This window comes from Ranitomeya imitator, chromosome 2 (assembly GCF_032444005.1).
Source record: "Ranitomeya imitator isolate aRanImi1 chromosome 2, aRanImi1.pri, whole genome shotgun sequence".
NCBI classification, from domain to species: domain Eukaryota; kingdom Metazoa; phylum Chordata; class Amphibia; order Anura; family Dendrobatidae; genus Ranitomeya; species Ranitomeya imitator.
In genome coordinates, this window is record NC_091283.1 from 255,307,136 (window position 1) to 255,334,144 (window position 27,009).

The window sequence follows — 27,009 nt, forward strand, 5'->3', positions numbered from 1 at the left end:
GCTAATTTTTTGAGAAGGACCTGTATCTCCTGCAGTATTGCTAATGCCGATTCCAGGGTCGGTAAATGAGACGAGAATTAGCGTTATGGAAGATGAGTCTATGAGAAACGTATTCAGTTGCCGACTCCGAGGAAGAAACTGCTTGTTGTCTGTGGCCTAAATATATAAGATTTATTAGTAGATGTAAAGAAGGAAACTAAATACTGTAAAATAATAAATCTCCTCATATGTTTCCCTTATTATCTCCAGTAATTGTATTATTACAGGATTCTTATGATGTTACATCGGCTCATCTTCTCATTCAGGTCTCTACAATATCGGATCCTCTCAGTGAAGATCTTCTACAAAAGAGAATTTTCCTGATTTACCCATCAAAGATAGATATGGACAGAGACAAGATGGCGGAGAGGATATTACACCTCACCCTAGAGATCCTCTTCCGGCTTACTGGAGAGGTGAGAGATTCTGATGACGTCACATTACATCATTCTTATCTATGGCAATAACAGATGGACAGAACTGGAGAGGTGAGGACTCTGGAAATGTCTGTAGTGAGATTTATTAATGTGTCTCTCCATTACCAGGATTACACAGTGGTGAAGAAGACCTCTAGTGATCGCTGTCAGGACCCTGTGTCTGAGGGATGGGGAAGACCCCTGAGCCCAATCACGGGGCCTCCACCTCACCCCCTGATCCATGAGGACATCAATGACCAGAAGATCCTAGAACTCATCTACAAGATGATTGAGCTGCTGACTGGAGAGGTGACACTGCTGGGAATGCTGGGACATTATACAGTAACACTATGAAGGGATCGGGGGATGACGGTATCATTGTATGTGTCAGGTTCCTATAAGGTGTCAGGATGTCGCTGCCTATTTCTCCATGGAGGAGTGGGAGTATTTAGAAGGCCACAGAGATCTGTACAAGAACATCATAATGGAGGTTCCCCAGCCCCTCACATCTCCAGGTAATAGACAGGACTAAATACACACGGCCTATAATTATCTGTATATGTAGAATGAATTCACTCCCTGTATGTATTTCCTCCAGATCTATCAAGTAAGATGACAACACGAGAGAGATGTCCCCGTCCTCTTCTTCCACAAGACTGCAAGCAAGAAGATCCCAATGCTCCTCAGGATCATCAGGTAGATGGAGAGAAGGTATCAGGAGATCTCCACTACACTCCCTGACAGAATTTATGTGGCTTATCCATGTTATGTAAATAAAAGCTTATAACCTGACGTTAAATTCATCCATTGGTTGTATAAATTATTCTTTGGAAAGCTGAAACCCTCCGAAATGTGGTTTAGGTTAAGAAAATAAATTGGCATCAATGCAGAAATATCGATCAGTTAATGGACACAGAATGGTCAGATTTTGGCAAGACAAAAGTTTTGTCGCCCACAGAAAGTAATGTGATAAATAATTAACTTAAAATACAAATATGTGTTGCATAACATTGATGAATGAAGTTGTGGTGCAATTAGAGTCATATTTAATATTTTGTGTGAATTCCGTGAGCTTGAAGGACTGCATCCATGCGGTTCAACAATGATTCATACAATTTATTAATGAAGTCATCAGGAATAGCAAAGGATGCAGTCTTACATGCCTCCCAGAGTTCATCTAGATTCTTTGGTTTTGTCATCCAAGCTTCCTCTTTGATCCTACCCCAAACACGCTCAATGATGTTCATGTCTGGTGACCGGGCTGGCCAGTCCTTGAGCACCTTGCTCTTTTTTGATGGAGGAACTTTGTTGTAGAGATGGATGTATGAGATGGAGCGCCATCCTGCTGCAGAATTTAACCCCTTTTATGATTTGGAATATAAGAGGTAGCTAATACTTCTTGATATTTTAGGCTATTGATATTGCCTTCCACCTTGCAAATCTTTTGCACACCCCATACTGAATGTAACCCCAGACCATGATCTTTCCACCATCAATTTTAACTGTTTTCTGGGTGTATTTTGGATCCATACGGGCTCCAGTAGGTCTCCTGTAGTAATTCTGGTGGCTGTGGTGTCATTCTACTGAAGATTCATCAGAGAAATCCACCTTCTGCCACTTTTCCAGCCTCCATCTGTTTAGCAGCTGTGGGACTTTGCAAATGCCACACGGTTTTTTATTTGCCTTTTGTTTAGTGCTGGCTTCGGGGCACTGATTCAACCATGGAGGCAATTTCGAGACAGAATCCTACAAACTGTTCTAGTTGACACAGGGACTTGAGGTGACCAGGCCTGTTGGAGCTCTGCTGCAGTGGAAGAGGGGCTTCCTTTGGATTTTCTAACCAACAAACGTTCCTCCTGTGCAGTTGTCTTGCGGGGTCTGCCAGACCGGGGCTTGTCAAACACATCTCCAGTCTCTTCAAATCTTTTTTTAATTCTTTGTACTTGATGCTGAGACACATTAAAGGTGCCAGCCACCTCTGCAGTGGATCTGGTCATCATCCTCTTGATAATCCAGGCTTTGGTCGCAAGGTGGATTTTTGGCATGTTGTCAGAACTCAATTTGCAGTTCAAGTGAAGGTCTGCGGTGCTGGGTTTCTCTTTATACACACGAGTCATCCGCTTGGGCCGTGGTGTACTCCGTACCGGGTCCAGTATTTAAAGGGGATGTCACGGTATACCTGGGTGCCCAATTAAAGGAAAGGTCTTTTAGGGGTTTTATGAATATAGTTTGTGACGCCACCTGTGGTATTCGGTCAGTAGGGACCGACGATGCTTAAAGCGGTCCACTGGGGTGATGGTATGGCAGCTAGATGGTATAACTTCCCACAGGTGAAGTAGGTCCCCAGGGCTCCCAGTGTATAGGTGAAGATGATGAATGGTGCTATGAAGAACGAGGTTTGCAATGTCTTTACCTGGTTTACTGTAGGCTTCAGGCAACTGCAGTCCAGGGCACCAGACAACAGGTATAGGCAGGGTCCGGCCGGCTTGGAGGCAACTCCAGAGTCCTCTCACCAGGTGTAGATCAAAGCCTTCCTCAAAGTGCGGTGGTGATGTGGTTCCTTACTGCCTAAGGCTTCAAATAAGGTCCTCACAGTTCCTCTCTGTCCCTCATAAAGCTTAGGACACAACCCATATGACAGGTGAACTGGACCTTTTTACAGGGTCTCTATCATGACCCAGGCACTATAGTCTTCACTGTGTCTCCTGGGTATCAATGCGGACAGGTGTTCTACAATCCAGCTGTCCTGCTGGTTTCTGCTATGCCACTGTATAGTTCAGCCGGCCACGGTCTTCCGGCTACCGGCATCTGCACTATCCAGGGAGGTAGCCACTTCTCAGCTCTGTTCCACTGGCGTTATCCTCCTGTGCTTTCTCTCTCGTGCAATCTCTTCCACAATCTGTTTGTCCTTCGTAATCCTTTCAATGCTTGAGCTGCAGCACCTCCGGCTGCACAGCTCCAAACACGTCCCTATGCTCAGACTGCTCCAGTCTGCTGTCAGACACTCTCTGCTCCCTTGGTCTCTCTGGACCAACTGCTCATTTCTCTGTCCTCTGACAGAATGCTCTCTAACTTCCTGTCCAGCCAGAATATATAAGGGAAGTTCACTCTGAAACCGGGTTCGGAGCTCCCCCTTCTGGCCTGGAGTGTGAACGTGTTGTATGTGAGATTTACATGGTGAAAGTTATCCTTCATCTCCTCCAAGCATGACATCACTCTCCCCAAGGGGAAAGCAATGCCACTGTGACAACCAGGACTCTGGGGCTTCACACACACATACACACACACTAATTAACCAATCATTTACTGAGCACAGGTGAGGCTGTAAGCTAGGATTGGGTGCATTATACGACCAGGCGACAAAACTTTTGTCTTGCCAAAATCTGACCATTCTGTGTCCTTTAAGTGATCAATATTTCTGCAATGATGCCAATTTATTTTCTTAACCTAAACCACATTTCGGAGAGTTTCAGCTTTCAAAAGAATAATTTATACAACCAATGGATGAATTTAACATTAGGTTATAAGCTTTTATTTACATAACATGAATAAGCGACATAACTTCTGTCAGGGAGTGTATGATGTGTAGACGCCTGTGAAGGTCCTGTGCTCAGTCTTGTTTTATCCACCAGTATTATATGTTTTATACTTGTGTAATGAGAACGGTGGAGATGGCAGGATTAGAGCTGATCATAGATGGGACTTCTCCATCTGTCGGTGACTTTTACAATATTTGTTTCAGGGTGAAGATCTAACCCATATTAATACTACAGAGACATATGTGAGAGATGATGAGTGCTGTAAAGAGGAGATTCCCACATATGGCTACCCAGGTGAGTAGTGACGACTAAATGCAGAGAAGTCACAGATTCTTCTCATCACCGGCTGTGGCTGCTTTATCGGTGGTGTAGTCCGGCCGTATTACCATGATCACCATTTTGCCTCTAGACCACAACATTCTCCTCCACCCAAAACTGTTCAAATGACTTTGTTCATTGAAAGCCCTTTTCTATAGAACTTACAACCTGGTAGATCCACCTACCTCCTGGGTTTAGGAGACACTGTTACCTGCCCAGATCTGTAAACTATAAAGCCAAATGAAAGCGTACATAGAATGTGCTGACAAGATAGAAAATCACTTGAAGAAAAATATTCTGATGGGCTGTAAGAGAAAGCGGAGGGTAATGATGCTGTTGGCTTCCAAGAACCCTGAGATCTTATCGAATTAATCTCCCTTCTCTCCCTTCTGTGCTGCTGAATGTGATCATATGGTCCCTACAAGACCAGGTTCCATCTTTCTGGCCAAACTTCACTTTTATGATCGACAACATTAAATGTGCAGTGAGGCCAAGTGTGAATTTCTGGACAATAACAGAGTTTCCCTTTATCCCGACTTTTCAATTTGTTTTAAAACCGACTAACTTCCAGGAGAATTGTGATAATCTCCATAAACCCATCACACCGGTGCCATGATATATCTCTGAGCTGTGCGTGGCTGATGGCTGTAATATACATTTATTCCCGCCTGCAGGAGATGTGTTGGCTCCAGCCCTGGTTTCATGGATTCACTCCACCTCATAAATTACATTGTTTTATCCTAAGAAATTCAGATTACTGCACAATCTCTCCTGAAATGGGGAGCAATATTATTTTCTCTAATCTTCTGGTCAGGATTCATAGTAGCTCCAATGGTCCACCATAAATGAATGCAACTCTGGTTTACTGTTCTGTAATCTGTATTTGTAGTTTTCAGTTAGGCCGGCGTCACACCTAACGTATAAAAATACGGTCTGTTTTTTACAGCCGAGATACGCAAAAATGTTCATGAACATTGTTCCTTATGGCATCCATATTCAATGCGAGGATGCGATTTTTTTTTTCTCCAAAAAGTATCCGTGTGTCATCTGTATGGCGAGACTTTCTCGCCGACTTGCAAAATGGACATATAATGGATCCATGGGCTCAAACATTCGTGAAAACATATATCCAGTCTATATATATATATATATATATATTTATATATATATATATATATATATTTATACCGTATATACTCGAGTATAAGCCGAGATTTTCAGCCCATTTTCTTGGGCTGAAAATCCCCCTCTCGGCTTATACTCGAGTCATACCTAGGGGTCGGCAGGGGAGGGGGAGCGGGGATGTCAAATTATACTCACCTGCTCCTGGCGCGGTCCCTGCAGGTCTCTACTTCCCCGACGGCGCAGCTTCTTCCGGTACTGAGTGGTCACATGGTACTGCTCATTATAGTGATGAATATGCGGCTCCACCTCCCATAGGGGTGGAGCCGCATATTCATTACTGTAATGAGCAGTAACGGTGACCGCTCAATACAGGGAGAAGCTGCGGCGCCGGGGAAGCAGGGACTGCACAGCATCAGGAGCAAGTGAGTATAACGGGGAGGGGAGCTCTGCGCGATATTTACCTGCTCCCCATTCCGGCGCCGCTCCGTCTTCAGCGTTTTCTCCAGTGACGCTCAGGTCAGAGGGCGCGGTAACGTGGTTAGTGCGCACCCTCTGCTGAACGTCAGTGCAGATGATGCTGAAGATGGAGCGGCGCCGGAACGGGGAGCAGGTGAACATTGAAAGTGTCGGGGGCCTGAGCGATGGAGAGGTGAGTTTGTGATTTTTTTTTTATCGTAGCAACAGTAAATGGGGCAAGTGTCAGTACGTAGCATCTATGGGGCCATAACGTTTGTGCAGCACTATATAGGGCAAGTGTCTGTATGCAGGGCCGGCGTCAGCACCCGGTGTACCCGGGCAAGTGCTGGGGCCCTGGCAAGACAGGCGGGCTCATTTAGGGCCATCGTTAGGGGCAGGCAGCTGCCAGTGCCTAGGGCCCCCGCTCCCCCAGGGGCCCTCAGCTAGCGGCACATCACGCAGCTGCTATTGGGCCTCTGTGAGGCAGGGGGGCCTATGGGGCCATAACGTTTGTGCAGCATTATATGGGGTAAATGTCTGTATGGAGCATCTTATGGGGCCATAATCAACGTTTGTGCAGCATTATATTGGGCAAATGTGTTTATGGAGCATCTTATGAGGCCATTATTAACCTTTATGCAGGATTATATGGGGCATATTTTAATATGGAGCATCTTATGGGACCCATCATGAACTGTATGGAGCATTATATGAGATTATATGGATATTCAAAAACACTTAACCTACTGATGTCTCAATTAATTTTACTTTTATTGTTATCTATTTTTACTTTTGACATTCACCGGTAGCTGCTGCATTTCCCACCCTAGGCTCATACTCGAGTCATTAAGTTTTCCCAGTTTTTTGTGGCAAAATTAGGGGGGTCGGCTTATACTCGGGTCGGCTTATACTCGAGTATATACCGTGTGTATATATATATATATATATATATATATATATATACTAGATGGTGGCCTGATTCTAACGCATCGGGTATTCTAGAATATGTATGTATGTATATAGCAGCCACATAGTATATAGCACAGGCCACACAGTATATAGGAGTACTATGTGGCTTGTGGAATATACCATGTGGCTGCTATATACATACATACATATTGTAGAATACCTGATGCGTTAATATAGGCCACGCAGTAAATAACACAGCCCACATAGTATATAACACAGCCCATACAGTATATAGCAGCTACGCAGTATATAGCAGCCACGCAGTATATAACAGCCCACGTAGTATGTAACACAGGCCACGTAATATATAACACAGCCCACTCAATATATAGCACAGCCCACATAGTATCTAACAGTGGCCACGTAGTAGATAGCACGCAGTAGAGAACACAGGCACATAGTATATAACACTGCCTACATAGTATATAGCAGCCATGTAATATATAACGCAGTCCACGCAGTATAGAATACAGCCCACATAGCATCTAACACTGCCCATGTAGTATATAGCAGCCACGCGGTATCTAACACAGCCCAAATAGTATATAGCAGTGTTGGCACCATATCCCTGTTAAAAAAATAATTAAAATAAAAAATAGTTATTGAACCCGTTCTACGCCGGGGTGGCGAGCATTTATATTGGTATATGGTCTCCATCCTGTCATGTGCTGCTCCATCCTGCGTCCCCATCCTGTCATGTGCTGCTCCATCCTGCGTCCCCATCCTGTCATGTGCTGCTCCATCCTGCGTCCCCATCCTGTCATGTGCTGCTCCATCCTGCGTCCCCATCCTGTCATGTGCTGCTCCATCCTGCGTCCCCATCCTGTCATGTGCTGCTCCATCCTGCGCCCCATTCTGACATGTGCTGCTCCATCCTGCGTCCCCATCCTGTCATGAGCTGCTCCATCCTGCACCCCATTCTGTCATGTGCTGCTCCATCCTGCGTCCCCATTCTGTCATGTGCTGCACCCATCCTGCTCCCCATTCTGTCATGTGCTGCTCCCATCCTGCGTCCCCATTCTGTCATGTGCTGCTCCATCCTGCGTCCCCATTCTGTCATGTGCTGCACCCATCCTGCGCCCCATTCTGTCATGTGCTGCTCCCATCCTGCGCCCCCATTCTGACATGTGCTGCACCCATCCTGCGCCTCCATTCTGACATGTGCTGCACCCATCCTGCGCCTCCATTCTGACATGTGCTGCACCCATCCTGCGCCTCCATTCTGACATGTGCTACACCCATCCTGCGCCTCTATTCTGACATGTGCTGCACCCATCCTGTGCCTCCATTCTGTCATTTTCTGCTCCCACCCTGCGCCCCCGTTCTGTCATGTGCTGCTTCCATCCTGCGCCCCCGATCTGTCATGTGCTGCTTCCATCCTGCGCCCCCGTTTTTTCATGTGCTGCTCCCATCCTGCGCCCCGTTCTTTCATGTGCTGCTCCCATCCTGCGCCCCCGTTCTTTCATGTGCTGCTCCCATCCTGCGCCCCGTTCTTTCATGTACTTCTCCCATCCTGCGCCCCCGTTCTGTCATGTGCTGCTGCCATCCTGCACCCCCGTTCTGTCATGTGCTGCCCTATTCTATCATGTGCTGCTCCCATCCTTCGCCCCCATTCTGTCATGTGCTGCTCCCATCCTTCGCCCCCATTCTGTAATGTGCTGCTCCCATCCTACGCCACCGTTCTGTAATTTGCTGCTCCCATCCATATGCCCCATATGCTGCTCTATTATGGTTGATGGCCCCCATAAGATGCTCCATATTATATGCCCCCGTACACTGCTCCATTATGGTTGATGGCCCCCATAAGATGCTTCATTGTATATGCCCCCTGTCACGATATGGTATGAAATATCATAAGTAGTTCTCTTGCTCAAGGCTGTGGGCTAACAAGCCCCCCTTCCCTTTCATTCAGCCAAGAGCTGCTGTGCCCCTGCACTGGGGGAAGTTTTATGGCCGAGAGGAATTTACGGCCAGGGTAGAATCTCGCTCCAGCTAGAACAGGAAAATGGCTCCAAAAATCCATGAAAGATTCTTTGTTTAGTTTTTGTTAGATATTAGGCAAACGATTTAAGCTAGAAATACGAAAATATATATTCGTAGTCCCACTCGGTGTAGCTACACATCTCATGACACTCGGGTTTCTAACTCCATCTGGTAAAGAAGTAGGGTTTTCTCTGTAAATATGTATCCCAGATAGGACATATTTGATCTCATTAGAATGCTCACGTTAATCTGAGATGAATGATGAGCTTTTTAGGACGCTGACATGTTTTGTAGTGAAGTTATAGAAATTAGAAGAGAATAGTTTAAAGTTTAGGCAGAATGTAGAGAGAGGAGGGTCTGGATAAGCCAGCCTTTCTGTGATGTCACAGCCTTAATGTTTTAAGTGTCTGGCAGGCTCTGAGGAGTCACTTGCTGCTGGATTTCTTGTCCTGTCCTGGAAGAGCCCTGCTCACGTCCAAATGAGCTGGGACGTATGGGAAAAACTCCACTAGCCTGGTTGCTTGTCATGCTTTAAACATGTAAGTGTTGCTTTTCTCATTTATTCCCTTTATGTTATAATTACCCATGTACATATTTGCAATTGTCTCATTTATAACCTCTTTATAAACTATTTTTGATAAAGCATTGCCTAATTATTTTTAATGGGATATACTATTATATATTAGTTCGTTCTCCTGCTCTAAACCGTACCCTAAGTCTCTTGAAGGGAAAATACGCTACTGTTACTGTTGTGTTGGGTTAGCTTCGGACCCGTTTAATCGAAGCTGGTGGCAGCGAAGTGTGCTGACGGTTGGATTCTGCTGAAGCAACTGCGGGTTTGATAATTATTGTTCCTGCCTGTGTGGGAGTAGTTATCGCGTCGCTGCAGCGTGCCCAATAGCCAGTACATAGCAGGCAGCCTTTCTGGCGACTAATTACCCAGGGTGCAGTACCTAATCTGACCTGAGAGTAAGGGGGCGCCAGAGAGCTGCAAGTGTTAAGTGGAACTGTAAGCGGGATATACATAAATCCCTGCAGTTCGTGGTATATAGAAAAGCAGTGGGATACCTAGAATAAGCCCCTGCTGTAAACTAAGAGGTCAATAGCCTTGTGTGTGGTTTTTCATCACATTGTTAGCAGTGGAGGGATAACTAAGATAAGCCCCCCTGCACATGTGATAGCCGTCTGTTGGCCTAAAGTCACCCTGATCCGTGACGTAGGGGTGACGGTCACGGTGTGAATCCTGACCCAGTGGTGACAGCGGTCAGGGGAATCGTGACAATTGGTGGCAAGGCGGTGGGATATCTTAGAGCATTAGTGATTTGGTTTGAGTAATCATTCCTCTCACTAAAAACTTGCAGAAAGTTCTTGCGAGGACTCTGCGCAAATAAGTTTGGAGAACGAACTCAGTGCTTTTTAGTTGTGAGACAATTGCGTACTGGTAATTATCCCCTCCCTTTCTCTTCGTTTTTCTATCCTATCTTTTATTTGGCAACCATGGTTGTGCTGGGAGAAACCTTTTATGAGCAGCAGACCAGAGACACCCTTGTCGCCTTATGCAAGTCACAGCACATTGACTCTGCAAGCAAAAACAAAGCCCAACTGGTCGCAGATCTGGTGCAATGGGAAGCCGCTCGAGACCAATCTCAGAGCTCAGAGGCCGCAGAAGCCAGCACCAGCGAACATGGTGCTGCAGCAGAGGTCCAACCACTGAATGCTGGCCCTGTTAGTAATCCGGGCGAATTGGACCCCCACCTGCAGGCGGCCTTGAAAGAATTCCCCATTGACGACCATGAGGGACGTCGGCAGCTGATTCAGCAATACCGGCAGGAGGCCCAGGCCCAGCAAGCCGAGAAAGAGGCCCGAGCCGAGCGGCAAGCTGAGCGGGAGTACCAGCTGCAGTTAGCCCGACTGCAAATGCAGGGGTTGTCTCAGACCAGCCGTGAGCCCAGCAGCGCTCAGATACCTAAGCCCCGGCCCGATCACTTCCCTGTTATGGAGAAGGACGGAGAGTTGGACACTTTTCTGCGGGCCTTTGAGAAAGCCTGCAGACAGTACCGGCTGCCTACAGATGAATGGGCCCGATACCTGACACCAGGGCTGAAAGGTAAAGCTCTGGAGGCGTTTGCTGCCCTCCCTCAAGAACAAGATGGAGACTATGAGGCCATCAAGCAGGCTCTGATAGCCAAGTACCAGCTTACACCCGAGGTGTACCGTAGAAAGTTCCGGACCCTCCAACGTGGCCCACACGACAGTTACAGTGATGTGGTGCATGGACTGGGGACCCACTTTGACCAGTGGACCCAAGGACTGTCAGTGACCACCTTTGCGCAGCTGCGAGACCTGATGATCAAAGACCAGTTCTTTCATCTTTGCCCAGCTGAGGTGCGACAGTTCGTGATGGACAGAGAACCCAAAGACGTGACGAAAGCAGCGCAGATTGCCGATGCCTATGAGGCCAACCGTAGATCGGAAGTGCGGAAGCCAGTCACCACCAGCTGGAGAGGGGGTAAGCCTGCAACCAACGCCAGTACCCCTGCCAGCCAGCACACCCGAGGTCCTGGCCCTGTGGCCAACAGCACCAGACCTACCACCGAACCTCGCACGTGTCACACCTGCAAGCGGCCTGGGCATATCAGTACCTTCTGTCCAGACAGGCCGAAGAACACCCCAGCCAAGGCCCCAGGGCCTAATGCAGCAGTTCTTTTGGTGGGTGGTGTGGTTGGGAGGGTGTGTGACAACGTGCAGCCCGTCACTGTGGGAGGCCATGTTGCTACAGGCCTCAAGGACACCGGGGCTGAACGAACCCTCATCCGACCCGAACTGGCGGCCCCTGAAGAAATCATTCCGGGGAAAACCCTAACTGTCACTGGGATTGGGGGCATCAGCTGTCCCTTACCGATGGCCCGGGTTTTTATTGATTGGGGTGCTGGGAGCGGGGTGAAGGAAGTGGGGCTGTCTGATAATTTGCCCACTGATGTTTTGTTGGGGACTGATTTGGGGAGGATGTATGCATACTACGTCCCTGACACCCCTCCCCAATCTACTAATGAGGGTAAAGTTAACCCTGATGATGATGATGATGGGAAATCGCATGTGTTACCTGACCATGCTTTATCTTGTGTTGATGCATCTACTAATGATTTTTTCCCTAGGATTGATGGTGAAAATGTTGTACCTGTGCCAGCTGAACCTGATAATGATTTTTCTGTGAAGGTTAATGTGTCCATAGGTACAGGTGTGCCCAGCAACGTCGCTCTGCGGAGTGAGACGGCTGAGGAACCCCTAACAGGGGCAAGTGTCGGTGCTACAGGAAATGGGGAGATGCATGGGAACCGTGAGGAAGGTGACGCCATGAAAGTGACCAGTGCCACCGAGGAAGGTAACTGGCCCATAAGTAGCACAGCCCCTGGAGTGTTGGGGGTGGATGGGGAGGTAGAGCCCATAGCAGCGCCGGCTGATGGGACTGTAGAAACCCCCGGGGAGACAGCCTACGTAGCTGCTGTCACCCGCAGTCAGAGTGCCCGGAACGCAGATAACTGTCTGCCTTCCGGACCCTCCTCAGTCATCACTGTGACTGAACCAGAGGTGGACCCAGAGCAGGTCCAAGAGGGTTCCCGTGGGGAAGGGACCCTGACGTCGCTTTTGGCTTCCCCTAGCCAGGAGTTTCAGGCCGCTCTGCACACAGATGCGAGCCTAGAGAGTTTGAGACAACTTGCCGGGACGCCCTTCTCCGAGACTGATAAGGAGAAGGTGTTCTGGGAACGAGGGAGGTTGCATCGGGAGACAGTACCCGGAGAATCACAAAAGGAGTGGTTGAGGGAAAGACAGCTGGTCGTCCCGCAGCAATTCCGGGGTGAGTTGTTGCGGATTGCCCATGAGATCCCGCTAGCTGGACACTTGGGGATCAGCAAAACTAAGGCCCGGCTGTCTCAACACTTCTATTGGCCTAAGATGGGGACAGATGTGTCAAACTACTGCCGCTCCTGTGTCACCTGTCAAAGAGTGGGGAAGGCAGGGCCTGCTCTTAAGGCTCCCCTGATCCCTTTGCCAGTGATAGAAGAGCCTTTCCAGAGGATCGCGGTGGACATTGTGGGCCCGCTGGCCGTCCCCAGCAGCTCTGGAAAGCAATACATCCTTACTGTGGTAGACTATGCTACCCGGTACCCAGAGGCAGTAGCTCTGTCGTCAACTAGGGCAGATAAGGTGGCGGATGCCCTGTTGGCCATCTTTTCACGTGTAGGATTTCCCAGGGAAATGCTTACTGATCAAGGGACCCAATTTATGTCTCGCCTAATGGAGGCTCTCTGTAAGAAAATGCAGGTGAAGCACCTGGTATCGAGTGCGTACCACCCACAGACCAATGGCTTGTGTGAACGCTTCAATGGTACCCTCAAACAGATGCTACGCATGCTGGTTGAGACTCAAGGGCGCGACTGGGAGCGGTACCTCCCACACCTGCTGTTCGCTTACAGAGAGGTTCCGCAGGCCTCGACGGGGTTCTCCCCCTTCGAGCTCCTGTACGGCAGGCGAGTTCGGGGACCCCTTGGGTTGGTAAGAGAATCCTGGGAAGAGGAGCCGAACCCTTCTGAAGTGTCCATAGTGGAGTATGTCAGGCGCTTCCGTGACAAGATGCAGACCTTGACGCAGTTGGTGCATGACAACATGACGCAGGCTCAGGCTGATCAGAAGCACTGGTACGACCAGAACGCCCGGGAGCGGACCTACCACGTGGGTCAAAAGGTGTGGGTGCTGGTCCCCGTACCAACGGATAAGCTTCAGGCAGCCTGGGAGGGCCCGTACGTCGTCCACCAACAGCTCAACCCGGTCACGTACGTGGTCACGCTTGACCACGCTCGGGGTAGGCGAAAGGCCTTTCACGTCAACATGATGAAGGCTCATCACGAACGTGAACCTTTCGTCCTACCGGTCTGCAGCTTGCCCGAAGACGGTGAGGAAGACACCCTCCTGGACTTGCTGGCCCAAGCCAAGGCCAATGGGTCCATCGAGGATGTGGAGGTAAGCGCCTCGTTAACTGAACCCCAGCGGGTGCAGTTGCAAACCACCCTGGAACCTTTCCGGGTCGTGTTCTCCAACCGACCTGGGAGGACTGAGTTAGCAGTCCACGAGGTGGACACCGGGAATCACGCCCCACTACGGCGAACACCCTATCGAATCTCTGACCAGGTGCAGCAGACTATGCGCCAAGAGATCGATGAGATGTTACAGCTGGGGGTGATTCGACGGTCAAAGAGCGCGTGGGCATCGCCTGTAGTTCTCGTGCCAAAGAAGGACCGGACCACACGGTTCTGCGTGGACTACAGGGGGCTCAACGCCATCACAGCCTCGGACGCGCACCCAATGCCGCGCATCGAGGAGCTGCTTGAGAAGTTAGCTGGCGCAAAATACCTGACAATAATGGATTTGAGTAGAGGATACTGGCAGATTCCCCTGAGCCCCGAGGCGCAGGAGAAGTCCGCCTTTATCACACCCTTTGGACTGTACGAGTCCACGGTCATGCCCTTCGGCATGAAGAATGCCCCTGCCACTTTCCAGCGGATGGTCAACCGCCTGCTTCAGGGACTGGAGACGTACGCCGTGGCGTACTTGGATGACATTGCCATCTTCAGTCCCTCCTGGAAGGAACACCTGCAGCATCTTGAGGAGGTGCTCAGGCGAATTCACCAAGCAGGACTGACTATCAAGCCGGGAAAGTGTCAGATGGGCATGAGGGAGGTTCCCTACCTGGGGCACCGGGTAGGCGAAGGCACCATGGAGCCAGAGCATGGCAATGGTGATGGGTTGGCCCACCAGGGTGAACCTGCTGAGGTGCGCATGGAGGAGAACCATCAGGTCCTGCCTCCCTAGCGCACACCAAAAGGGGGAGGTGTCACGATATGGTATGAAATATCATAAGTAGTTCTCTTGCTCAAGGCTGTGGGCTAACAAGCCCCCCTTCCCTTTCATTCAGCCAAGAGCTGCTGTGCCCCTGCACTGGGGGAAGTTTTATGGCCGAGAGGAATTTACGGCCAGGGTAGAATCTCGCTCCAGCTAGAACAGGAAAATGGCTCCAAAAATCCATGAAAGATTCTTTGTTTAGTTTTTGTTAGATATTAGGCAAACGATTTAAGCTAGAAATACGAAAATATATATTCGTAGTCCCACTCGGTGTAGCTACACATCTCATGACACTCGGGTTTCTAACTCCATCTGGTAAAGAAGTAGGGTTTTCTCTGTAAATATGTATCCCAGATAGGACATATTTGATCTCATTAGAATGCTCACGTTAATCTGAGATGAATGATGAGCTTTTTAGGACGCTGACATGTTTTGTAGTGAAGTTATAGAAATTAGAAGAGAATAGTTTAAAGTTTAGGCAGAATGTAGAGAGAGGAGGGTCTGGATAAGCCAGCCTTTCTGTGATGTCACAGCCTTAATGTTTTAAGTGTCTGGCAGGCTCTGAGGAGTCACTTGCTGCTGGATTTCTTGTCCTGTCCTGGAAGAGCCCTGCTCACGTCCAAATGAGCTGGGACGTATGGGAAAAACTCCACTAGCCTGGTTGCTTGTCATGCTTTAAACATGTAAGTGTTGCTTTTCTCATTTATTCCCTTTATGTTATAATTACCCATGTACATATTTGCAATTGTCTCATTTATAACCTCTTTATAAACTATTTTTGATAAAGCATTGCCTAATTATTTTTAATGGGATATACTATTATATATTAGTTCGTTCTCCTGCTCTAAACCGTACCCTAAGTCTCTTGAAGGGAAAATACGCTACTGTTACTGTTGTGTTGGGTTAGCTTCGGACCCGTTTAATCGAAGCTGGTGGCAGCGAAGTGTGCTGACGGTTGGATTCTGCTGAAGCAACTGCGGGTTTGATAATTATTGTTCCTGCCTGTGTGGGAGTAGTTATCGCGTCGCTGCAGCGTGCCCAATAGCCAGTACATAGCAGGCAGCCTTTCTGGCGACTAATTACCCAGGGTGCAGTACCTAATCTGACCTGAGAGTAAGGGGGCGCCAGAGAGCTGCAAGTGTTAAGTGGAACTGTAAGCGGGATATACATAAATCCCTGCAGTTCGTGGTATATAGAAAAGCAGTGGGATACCTAGAATAAGCCCCTGCTGTAAACTAAGAGGTCAATAGCCTTGTGTGTGGTTTTTCATCACATTGTTAGCAGTGGAGGGATAACTAAGATAAGCCCCCCTGCACATGTGATAGCCGTCTGTTGGCCTAAAGTCACCCTGATCCGTGACGTAGGGGTGACGGTAACGGTGTGAATCCTGACCCAGTGGTGACAGCGGTCAGGGGAATCGTGACACCCCCGTACACTGCTCCATTATGGTTGATGGCCCTCATAAGATGCTCCATATTATATGCCCCGTATGCTGCTGCGATATATAAAAAAAAAAATACCATACTCACCTATCGTCGCTGGGCGCCGAGTGCTGGGGGGCCTGAGCAGGCGGGGACACCGGCGCGTTGTGGGGGTCAGGTGCCGGAGTTGCCGCTAGCTCAGGCCCCCCAGCACTTGCTATATTCACCTAGCCGCGATCCAGCGCTGCACGCCGCTCCGTATTCCGGCTCCTCTGGCTGTGACTGTTCAGTCAGAGGGCTGCGCGCATTAAGCGCGTCATCGCGCCCTCTGAACTGTGAACGTCACAGGCAGAGGACCCGGAACATGGAGCCGCACGCAGCGCTGGAACGGGGGACAGGTGAATATAATACTTACCCTCCTGGCGCGTCCACTGTCCCTGCCTCTCCATTGGAGATCGCAGTGTGCGTTCAGTGTTTACGCATACCGCGATCTCCTGGGAGCGTCACTCTGTGGGGTCCAGACTTCGCAGTCTATAAAGGCTTCGGACAGAGTGACGCTCCCAGCATTATATATAATGCATGTCAATGAGACACGTGTTGTGAATTCTGCTTTTGGGCTCCCTCCGGTGGTTGTAGGTGGTAATGCAGTTGTCCCTGGGCTGCAGTCCTGGACAGGTGTATCTGCTGATTGCAATTCTGACTGGGGTATTTAGGTTTGCAGGACTCATTAGTCCTTGCCAGTTGTCAATGTTTCTTGGGAAGTGTTGGACCTCTGTCTGGCTTCTCCTGCTTAGCTGCCAATTCAGCAAAGATAAGTAACATAGTAACATAGTAACATAGTTAGTAAGGCCGAAAAAAGACATTTGTCCATCCAGTTCAGCCTATATTCCATCATAATAAATCCCCAGATCTACGTCCTTCTACAGAACCTAATAATTGTATGATACAATATTGTTCTGCTCCAGGAAGACATCCAGGCCTCTCTTGAACCCCTCGACTGAGTTCGCCATCACCAACTCCTCAGGCAAGCAATTCCAGATTCTCACTGCCCTAACAGCAAAGAATCCTCTTCTATGTTGGTGGAAAAACCTTCTCTCCTCCAGACGCAAAGAATGCCCCCTTGTGCCCGTCACCTTCCTTGGTATAAACAGATCCTCAGCGAGATATTTGTATTGTCCCCTTATATACTTATACATGGTTATTAGATCGCCCCTCAGTCGTCTTTTTTCTAGACTAAATAATCCTAATTTCGCTAACCTATCTGGGTATTGTAGATCTCCCATCCCCTTTATTAATTTTGTTGCCCTCCTTTGTACTCTCTCTAGTTCCATTATATCCTTCCTGAGCACCGGTGCCCAAAACTGGACACAGTACTCCATGTGCGGTCTAACTAGGGATTTGTACAGAGGCAGTATAATGCTCTCATCATGTGTATCCAGACCTCTTTTAATGCACCCCATGATCCTGTTTGCCTTGGCAGCTGCTGCCTGGCACTGGCTGCTCCAGGTAAGTTTATCATTAACTAGGATCCCCAAGTCCTTCTCCCTGTCAGATTTACCCAGTGGTTTCCCGTTCAGTGTGTAATGGTGATATAGATTCCTTCTTCCCATGTGTATAACCTTACATTTATCATTGTTAAACCTCATCTGCCACCTTTCAGCCCAAGTTTCCAACTTATCCAGATCCATCTGTAGCAGAATACTATCTTCTCTTGTATTAACTGCTTTACATAGTTTTGTATCATCTGCAAATATCGATATTTTACTGTGTAAACCTTCTACCAGATCATTAATGAATATGTTGAAGAGAACAGGTCCCAATACCGACCCCTGCGGTACCCCACTGGTCACAGCGACCCAGTTAGAGACTATACCATTTATAACCACCCTCTGCTTTCTATCACTAAGCCATTTACTAACCCATTTACACACATTTTCCCCCAGACCAAGCATTCTCATTTTGTGTACCAACCTCTTGTGTGGCACGGTATCAAACACTTTGGAAAAATCGAGATATACCACGACCAATGACTCACCGTGGTCCAGCCTATAGCTTACCTCTTCATAAAAACTGATTAGATTGGTTTGACAGGAGCGATTTCTCATAAACCCATGCTGATATGGAGTAAAACAGTTATTCTCATTGAGATAATCCAGAATAACATCCCTCAGAAACCCTTCAAATATTTTACCAACAATAGAGGTTAGACTGGCCTATAATTTCCAGGTTCACTTTTAGAGCCCTTTTTGAATATTGGCACCACTTTTGCTATGCGCTAGTCCTGCGGAACAGACCCTGTCGCTATAGAGTCCCTAAAAATAAGAAATAATGGTTTATCTATTACATTACTTAGTTCTCTTAGTACTCGTGGGTGTATGCCATCCGAACCCGGAGATTTTATCTATTTTAATCTTATTTAGCCGGTTTCGCACCTCTTCTTGGGTTAGATTGGTGACCCTTAATATAGGGTTTTCATTGTTTCTTGGGATTTCACCTAGCATTTCATTTTCCACCGTGAATACCGTGGAGAAGAAGGTGTTTAATATGTTAGCTTTTTCCTCGTCATCTACAACCATTCTTTCATCACTATTTTTTAAGGGGCCTACATTTTCAGTTTTTATTTTTTTACTATTGATATAGTTGAAGAACAGTTTGGGATTAGTTTTACTCTCCTTAGCAATGTGCTTCTCTGTTTCCTTTTTGGCAGCTTTAATTAGTTCTTTAGATAAAGTATTTTTCTCCCTATAGTTTTTTAGAGCTTCAATGGTGCCATCCTGCTTTAGTAGTGCAAATGCTTTCTTTTTACTGTTAATTGCCTGTCTTACTTCTTTGTTTAGCCACATTGGGTTTTTCCTATTTCTAGTCCTTTTATTCCCACAAGGTATAAACCGCTTACAGTGCCTATTTAGGAAGTTCTTAAACATTTTCCATTTATTATCTGTATTCTTATTTCTGAGGATATTGTCCCAGTCTACCAGATTAAGGGCATCTCTAAGCTGGTCAAACTTTGCCTTCCTAAAGTTCAGTGTTTTTGTGACTCCCTGACAAGTCCCCCTAGTGAAAGACAGGTGAAACTGTACAATATTGTGGCCGCTATTTCCTAGATGCCCGACCACCTGCAGATTTGTTATTCTGTCAGGTCTATTAGATAGTATTAGGTCTAAAAGTGCTGCTCTTCTGGTTGGATTCTGCACCAATTGTGAAAGATAATTTTTCTTGGTTAATAGCAGAAACCTGTTGCCTTTATGGGTTTCACAGGTTTCTGCTTCCCAGTTAATATCCGGGTAGGTAAAGTCCCCCATAACCAGGACCTCATTATGGGTTGCAGCTTCATCTATCTGCTTTAGAAGTAGACTTTCCATGATTTCTGTTATATTTGGGGTTTGTAACAGACCCCAATGAGAATTTTGTTACCATTTTTCCCTCCATGAATTTCGACCCATATGGACTCGACACCCTCATTCCCTTCGCTAATATCCTCCCTTAAAGTGGACTTTAGACAAGACTTTACATAGAGACAAACCCCTCCTTCTCTCCGATTTTTACGATCCTTTCTAAACAGACTGGAACCCTGTAAGTTAACTGCCCAGTCATAGCTTTCATCTAACCATGTCTCGGTTATTCCCACTATGTCAAAGTTACCTGTAGATATTTCTGCTTCTAGTTCTTCCATCTTGTTTGTCAGGCTTCTGGCGTTTGCGAGCATGCAGTTTAGAGGGTTTTGTTTTGTTCCAATCTCCTCGCTGTGGATTGTTTTAGAAATGTTCTTACCTCCCTTCTGAGTATGTTTTCCTGGGTCTTCTTTGTTCGAGTCTAATGTTTTTCTTCCCGTCCCCTCTTCTTCTAGTTTAACGCCCTCCTGATGAGTGTAGCGAGTCTTCTGGCGAATGTGTGTTTCCCAGGTTTGTTGAGGTGTAGTCCGTCTCTGGCGAGGAGTCCATCGTAAAAGTAATTCACACCGTGGTCCAGGAATCCGAATCCTTGTTGTCTGCACCATCGTCTTAGCCAGTTGTTCGCATCAAGGATCCTGTTCCATCTCCTGGTGCCATGCCCGTCTACTGGAAGGATAGAAGAAAAAACTACCTGTGCATCCAGTTCCTTTACTTTCTTCCCCAACTCTTCAAAGTCCTTGCAGATTGTCGGTAGGTCCTTCCTTGCCGTGTCATTGGTGCCAACATGTATCAGAAGAAATGGGTGGACGTCCTTGGAGCTGAAGAGCTTTGGTATCCTATCGGTCACATCCTTGATCATCGCACCTGGAAGGCAGCATACTTCTCTTGCGGTTATGTCCGGTCTGCAGATGGCTGCTTCTGTGCCTCTCAGTAGTGAGTCTCCCACCACCACCACTCTTCGTTGCTTCTTGGCTGTACTTTTTGTGGTCACTTGTTGCTGTGTGCCCTTTTCTTTTTTGCTTGCTGGTATTGCTTCATCCTTAGGTGTGCCATCTTCATCCTCTACAAAGATTTGATATCGGTTCTTCAGTTGTGTGGTTGGTGATTTCTCCATGGTCTTCTTGCTTCTTTTGGTCACATGCTTCCACTCATCTGCTTTTGAAGGTTCTCTGACACTTTTTTCACCTTCTGTGACCAGTAGAGATGCTTCTGTTCTGTCTAGGAAGTCTTCATTCTCTTTGATGAGTTTCAAAGTTGCTATTCTTTCTTCCAGACCCCGCACCTTTTCTTCTAAAAGGGCCACTAGTCTACACTTCTGACAGGTGAAATTGGATTCTTCTTCTGGTCGATCTGTGAACATGTAGCACATGCTGCAGCTCACCATGTAGGTTGTCACATCTGCCATGTTGCTCCTAGATCCTGCTGGCTTGCTGTGTGTTTTCCTTCTTGTGTAATCTACTCAGCCAAGCTTTCTTGCAATAATGTCCTACAGGCAAAAATATGCAAATTATCCTCCTCAAGCTTGAATCCCTGGTTTGGTGATGCTTTCCAAGCAGCTGGTCCCGGCTGTACCCAACGATCTTCTTGCTTAGGGAGACTCTTCGCTTTTCCCAGAAGGCACCTGGAATATGCAAATTATCCTCCTCAAGCTTGAATCCCTGGTTTGGGTTTCTGTTTCTTTTTCTATGGCACCTCCGGTGGTTGTAGGTGGTGATGCAGTTGTCCCTGGGCTGCAGTCCTGGACAGGTGTATCTGCTGATTGCAATTTTGACTGGGGTATTTAGGTTTGCAGGACTCATTAGTCCTTGCCAGTTGTCAATGTTTCTTGGGAAGTGTTGGACCTCTGTCTGGCTTCTCGTGCTTAGCTGCCAATTCAGCAAAGATAAGTGTCTGTTTCTTTTTCTATGGCATACAAGCTGTGTGCTTGTTTTTTGATTGTATTCCTGCTCTGTGTGTAGGATTCTCTGGAGTTGCAGATAAACGTTCCACGTCTTTAATTAGATGGAGGAATTTTTGTATAATCTGCTGTGGATATTTTTGGAAGGGTTTTAATACTGACCGCACAGTACTCTGTCCTATCCTTTCCTATTTTAGCTAGAGTGGCCTCTTGTGCTTAATCCTGTTTTCTGCCTGTGTGTGACTTTCCTCTCCTACTTACAGCCAATATTTGTGGGGGGCTGCCTATCCTTTGGGGTTCTGCTCTGAGGCAAGGTAGAATTCCTATTTCCATCTATAGGGGTATTTAGTCCTCTGGCTGTGACGAGGTGCCTAGGGTTTGTTAGGTACACCCCACGGCTACTTCTAGTTGTGGTGTTAGATCAGGATTTGCGGTCAGTATAGTTACCACCAGTGAAAGTTTTCATGCTGCTCCAAGGTCACCGGATCATAACAGTACAACTGGCCAATAATCAGTTAAATACATCTCAGAAGAAGGGAAGAAAGGTGTTGAGCCATTTTTTTTTCTTCAGTCTGCTTTATCTTCTCTTCCCTCTTTATCTCTTGGTGGCTGAGGAGACTTGTGCTAGCATGGATGTTCAGGAATTAGCTTCTCGTGTAGACCAGCTTGCTGCTAGGGTACAGGGTATTTCTGATTATATTGTTCAGACTCCTGTTTTAGAACCGAAGATTCCTACTCCTGATTTGTTTTTTGGTGACAGGTCCAAATTTTTGAGTTTTAAAAACAACTGTAAACTGTTTTTTGCTTTGAGACCTCGATCCTCCGGTGATTCCATTCAGCAGGTTAAAATCGTCATCTTCCTGCTGCGTGGCGACCCGCAGGATTGGGCGTTTTCCCTGGAATCTGGGAATCCGGCTTTGCTCAATGTAGACTCCTTTTTTCAGGCTTTAGGATTATTATATGATGAACCTAATTCTGTAGATCAAGCTGAGAAGACCTTGTTGGCCCTGTCTCAGGGTCAAGAGGCGGCAGAATTGTATTGTAAGAAATTCAGAAAATGGTCTGTGTTGACTAAATGGAATAATGATGCTTTGGCGGCAATTTTCAGAAAGGGTCTTTCTGAATCCGTTAAAGATGTTATGGTGGGGTTTCCCACGCCTTCCGGTCTAAATGATTCTATGTCTCTGGCCATTCAGATTGACCGGCGCTTGCAGGAGTGGAGAACTGTGCGTGCTGTGGCGTTGTCCTCAGAGCAGGTTCCTGAGCCAATGCAGTGTGATAAGATTCTGTCTAGAACGGAACAACAAGGATTCAGACGTCAGAATAGGTTGTGTTACTATTGTGGCGATGCTTCTCATGTCATTTCAGTCTGCCCTAAGCGGACAAAGAGGATCGCCAGTTCATTTACCATCAGTACTGTACAACCTAAATTTCTGTTATCTGTGTCCTTGATCTGCTCATTGTAATCATTTTCTGTCATGGCGTTTGTGGATTCAGGTGCCGCCTTGAACTTAATGGACTTTGAGTTTGCCAGGCGTTGTGGTTTTCCCTTGCAGCCTTTGCAGAACCCTATTCCTTTAAGGGGCATTGATGCTACACCCTTGGCTAAAAATAAGCCCCAGTTTTGGACACAGGTGACCATGCGCATGAAGGCCAGCCAATCAGGAAGATTGTCGATTTCAGGTGTTGCATAATTTGCATGATGCTATCGTGCTGGGTTTTCCGTGGTTGCAGGTACATAATCCTGTGTTGGATTGGAAGTCCATGTCTGTGGCTAGTTGGGGTTGTTCTGGGAGTTCATAATGATGTTCCTTTGATGTCAATCTCCTCTTCTTCCTCTTCTGAAATTCCAGAGTTTTTGTCTGATTTTCAGGATGTATTCGATGAGCCCAAGTCCAGTTTCCTTTCACCGCACAGGGACTGCGATTGTGCTATTGACTTGATTCCAGGCTGTAAGTTTCCTAAGGGTCGACTTTTCAACCTGTCTGTGCCTGAACATACCGCCATGCGGAGCTATATTAAGGAGTCTTTGGAGAAAGGGCAAATTCGGGCATCTTCTTCACCGTTGGGAGCGGGGTTCTTTTTTGTTGCTAAAAAAGATGGTTCCTTGAGACCCTGTATTGATTATCGCCTCTTGAATAAAATCACCGTCAAGTTTCAATACCCTTTACCTTTGCTTACCGATTTGTTTGCTAGGATTAAAGGAGATAGTTGGATTACGAAGATTGACCTTCGGGGGGCATATAATCTTGTTCGTATTAAGCAGGGTGATGAATGGAAAACTGCGTTTAACACGCCCGAAGGTCATTTTGAATACCTTGTGATGCCATTCGGGCTCACTAATGCTCCATCTGTTTTTCAGTCCTTCATGCATGATATTTTCCGGACTTATATTAATAAGTTCTTGATTGTATATTTGGACGATATTTTGATTTTTTCCGATGATTGGGAGTCTCATGTGGAACAGGTCAGGATGGTATTTCAGATCCTTCGTGACAATGCCCTGTTTGTGAAAGGGTCTAAGTGTCTCTTTGGGGTGCAGAAGGTTTCTTTTTTGGGCTTCATTTTTTCTCCCTCGTCTACAGAGATGGATCCGGTTAAGGTTCAGGCCATTCATGATTGGATTCAGCCCACATCCGTGAAGAGCCTTCAGAAATTTTGGGGTTTTGCAAATTTTTATCGCCGTTTCATTGCTAATTTTTCCAGCGTGGTTAAACCCTTGACCGATTTGACGAAGAAAGGTGCTGATGTGGCGAATTGGTCCTCTGCGGCTGTCTCTGCCTTTCAGGAGCTTAAACGTCAATTTACTTCTGCTCCAGTGTTGCGCCAACCGGATGTTTCTCTTCCGTTTCAGGTTGAGGTTGACGCTTCTGAGATTGGGGCAGGGGCCGTTTTGTCTCAGAGGGATCCTGTTGGTTCCTTAATGAAACCCTGTGCCTCCTTTTCCCGTAAGTTTTCGCCTGCTGAACGCAATTATGATGTCGGCAATCGGGAGTTGTTGGCTATGAAGTGGGCGTTTGAGGAGTGGCGACATTGGCTTGAGGGAGCTAAGCACCGTATTGTGGTCTTGACCGATCATAAGAATTTGATTTACCTCGAGTCTGCCAAACGGCTGAATCCTAGACAGGCTCGATGGTCCTTGTTTTTTCCCATTTTGATTTCGTGGTCTCGTACCTTCCGGGTTCTAAGAACATTAAGGCTGATGCCCTCTCTAGGAGTTTTTTGCCTGATTTTCCTGAGGTCTTAGAACCGGTTGGTATTCTGAAAGAAGGGGTGGTCCTTTCTGCCATTTCCCCTGATTTACGACGGGTTTCTCAGGACTTTCAGGCTGACAAACCTGACCGCTGTCCTGTGGGGAAACTGTTTGTTCCTGACAGATGGACTAGTAGAGTGATTTCTGAGGTTCACTGTTCCGTGTTGGCTGGTCATCCTGGCATTTTTGGTACCAGAGACTTGGTTGGTAGGTCCTTTTGGTGGCCTTCTTTGTCGCGTGATGTGCGTTCTTTTGTGTCCTGTGGGACTTGTGCGCGGGCCAAGCCTTGTTGTTCCCATGCTAGTGGGTTGCTTTTGCCATTGCCGGTCCCTAAGAGGCCCTGGACGCATATTTCTATGGATTTTATTTCTGATCTTCCGGTTTCCCAGAGGATGTCGGTTATCTGGGTTGTTTGTGACCGGTTCTCTAAGATGGTTCATTTGGTGCCTTTGCCTAAATTGCCTTCCTCTTCGGATTTGGTTCCTTTGTTTTTTCAGCATGTGGTCCGTTTGCATGGTATTCCGGAGAATATTGTGTCCGACAGAGGTTCCCAGTTTGTTTCTAGGTTTTGGCGGGCCTTTTGTGCTACGCTGGGCATTGATTTGTCTTTTTCTTCTGCGTTTCATCCTCAGACAAATGGTCAGACCGAGCGAACTAATCAGACTTTGGAGAATTATTTGAGATGCTTTGTGTCTGCTGATCAGGATGATTGGGTGGCTTTCTTGCCATTGGCCGAGTTTGCCCTTAATAATCGGGCTAGTTCGGCTACTTTGGTTTCGCCTTTCTTTTGTAATTTTGGTTTTCATCCTCGTTTTTCTTCTGGGCAGATTGAGTCTTCTGACTGTCCTGGTGTGGATTCTGTGGTTGACAGGTTGCAGCAGATTTGGGCTCATGTGGTGGACAATTTCGTGTTGTCTCAGGAGGAGGCTCAACGTTTTGCTAACCATCGTCGGTGTGTTGGTTCCCGGCTTCGGGTTGGGGATCTGGTCTGGTTGTCTTCCCGTCATGTTCCTATGAAGGTTTCTTCTCCTAAGTTTAACCCCTTAGTGACCACCAATACGCCTTTTAACTGACCTGAGATATAAGAGACTTATATCCCCATACAGGTGACAATCCAGTAGCTGTCAGCTGTCCACTATAGCTGACAACTTGCTGCATCAGCCATGATCAGTGTTTGCACCATCCAAATCTATTTAACCCCTTAGATGCTGCTGTCAATAGTGACTACATCATTATAAACGGTTAACAGACTGTGGTGGCTTCCTCTTTATCCCAATTGGTGGTCTCAGATCATGATTGCATGGTCCTGATGTTTGTCATGGAAATTCATGACCAAATAGTGGCCTTAGAGTCTGTCAGCTCTAGTAACCTGTTCAGAAGTTAGGGACATTTAGGTGATAAAAATACACATTTTCATTTTTCTCATGCCACTTTGCATTAATTCCTGAAAATCACCCGAAGGGTTAACAAATGACCTGACTGCAGTTTTCAATATGTCAGGGGGTGCTGTTTTTAAAATGATATCACTTGTGGGGATTTCCCTATATAAAGGACCCCAAATTCACTTCAAACATGGATAGGTCCCTAAAAAAATACATTTTGTAAATTTCCTTGAAAAAAATTTAAATTGTTGATACATTTTTAATCCTCCTAAAATGCTAACAAAATAAAATAACATTTTGCAAATGGTGCTGTTGTAAAGCAGACATGTGGGAAATGTTATTTATTAATGTTTTGCTGTGGTATGACTATCGGGATTAAAGGGATAATCATTCAAAGTTTGAAAATTGCAAATTTTTTAACATTTTTTTTCAAATTTCTGATATTTTTAATAAATAAACATAAAGCATATCAACCTAAATTTACCATTATCATAAAGTATAATGTGTCACGAAAAAACAATCTCAAAATCACTGGGCTTTGTTGAAGCATTCCAGAGTTATTAACACATAAAGTAACACTGGTCAGATTTCAAAAATTTGGCTCCGTCACTAAGGGGTTAAGCCTTGGTCTATTGGTCCTTATAGGATTTCTGAGATTATTAATCCGGTGTCTTTTCGACTGGCGCTTGCGGCCTCTTTTGCGATCCATAATGTCTTCCATAGATCTTTATTGCGGAAATATGTGGAGCCCGTTGTTCCCTCTGTTGATCCTCCGGCCCCTGTGTTGGTTGATGGGGAGTTGGAATATGTTGTTGAGAAGATTTTGGATTCCCATTTTTCGAGGCGGAAGCTTCAGTACCTTGTCAAATGGAAGGGTTATGGCCAGGAGGATAATTCTTGGGTTTTTGCCTCTGATGTCCA

The 27,009-nt window shown here is 46.7% G+C and overlaps 1 protein-coding gene across 1 annotated transcript in view; it reads left to right on the forward strand.

Moving 5' to 3' along the window:
• Positions 1-611: 611 nt before the first annotated feature.
• Positions 612-27,009, forward strand: part of LOC138667364 (oocyte zinc finger protein XlCOF22-like) — a 62,181-nt gene continuing 35,783 nt past the window's right edge. Inside the window, exons 1-4 of the mRNA XM_069755590.1 lie at positions 612-764; positions 847-970; positions 1,054-1,151; positions 4,198-4,288. Of these exons, the coding sequence (XP_069611691.1) occupies positions 741-764; positions 847-970; positions 1,054-1,151; positions 4,198-4,288 (337 nt within the window). The 5' untranslated portion in view covers positions 612-740. The remainder of the gene's footprint in view (positions 765-846; positions 971-1,053; positions 1,152-4,197; positions 4,289-27,009) is intronic.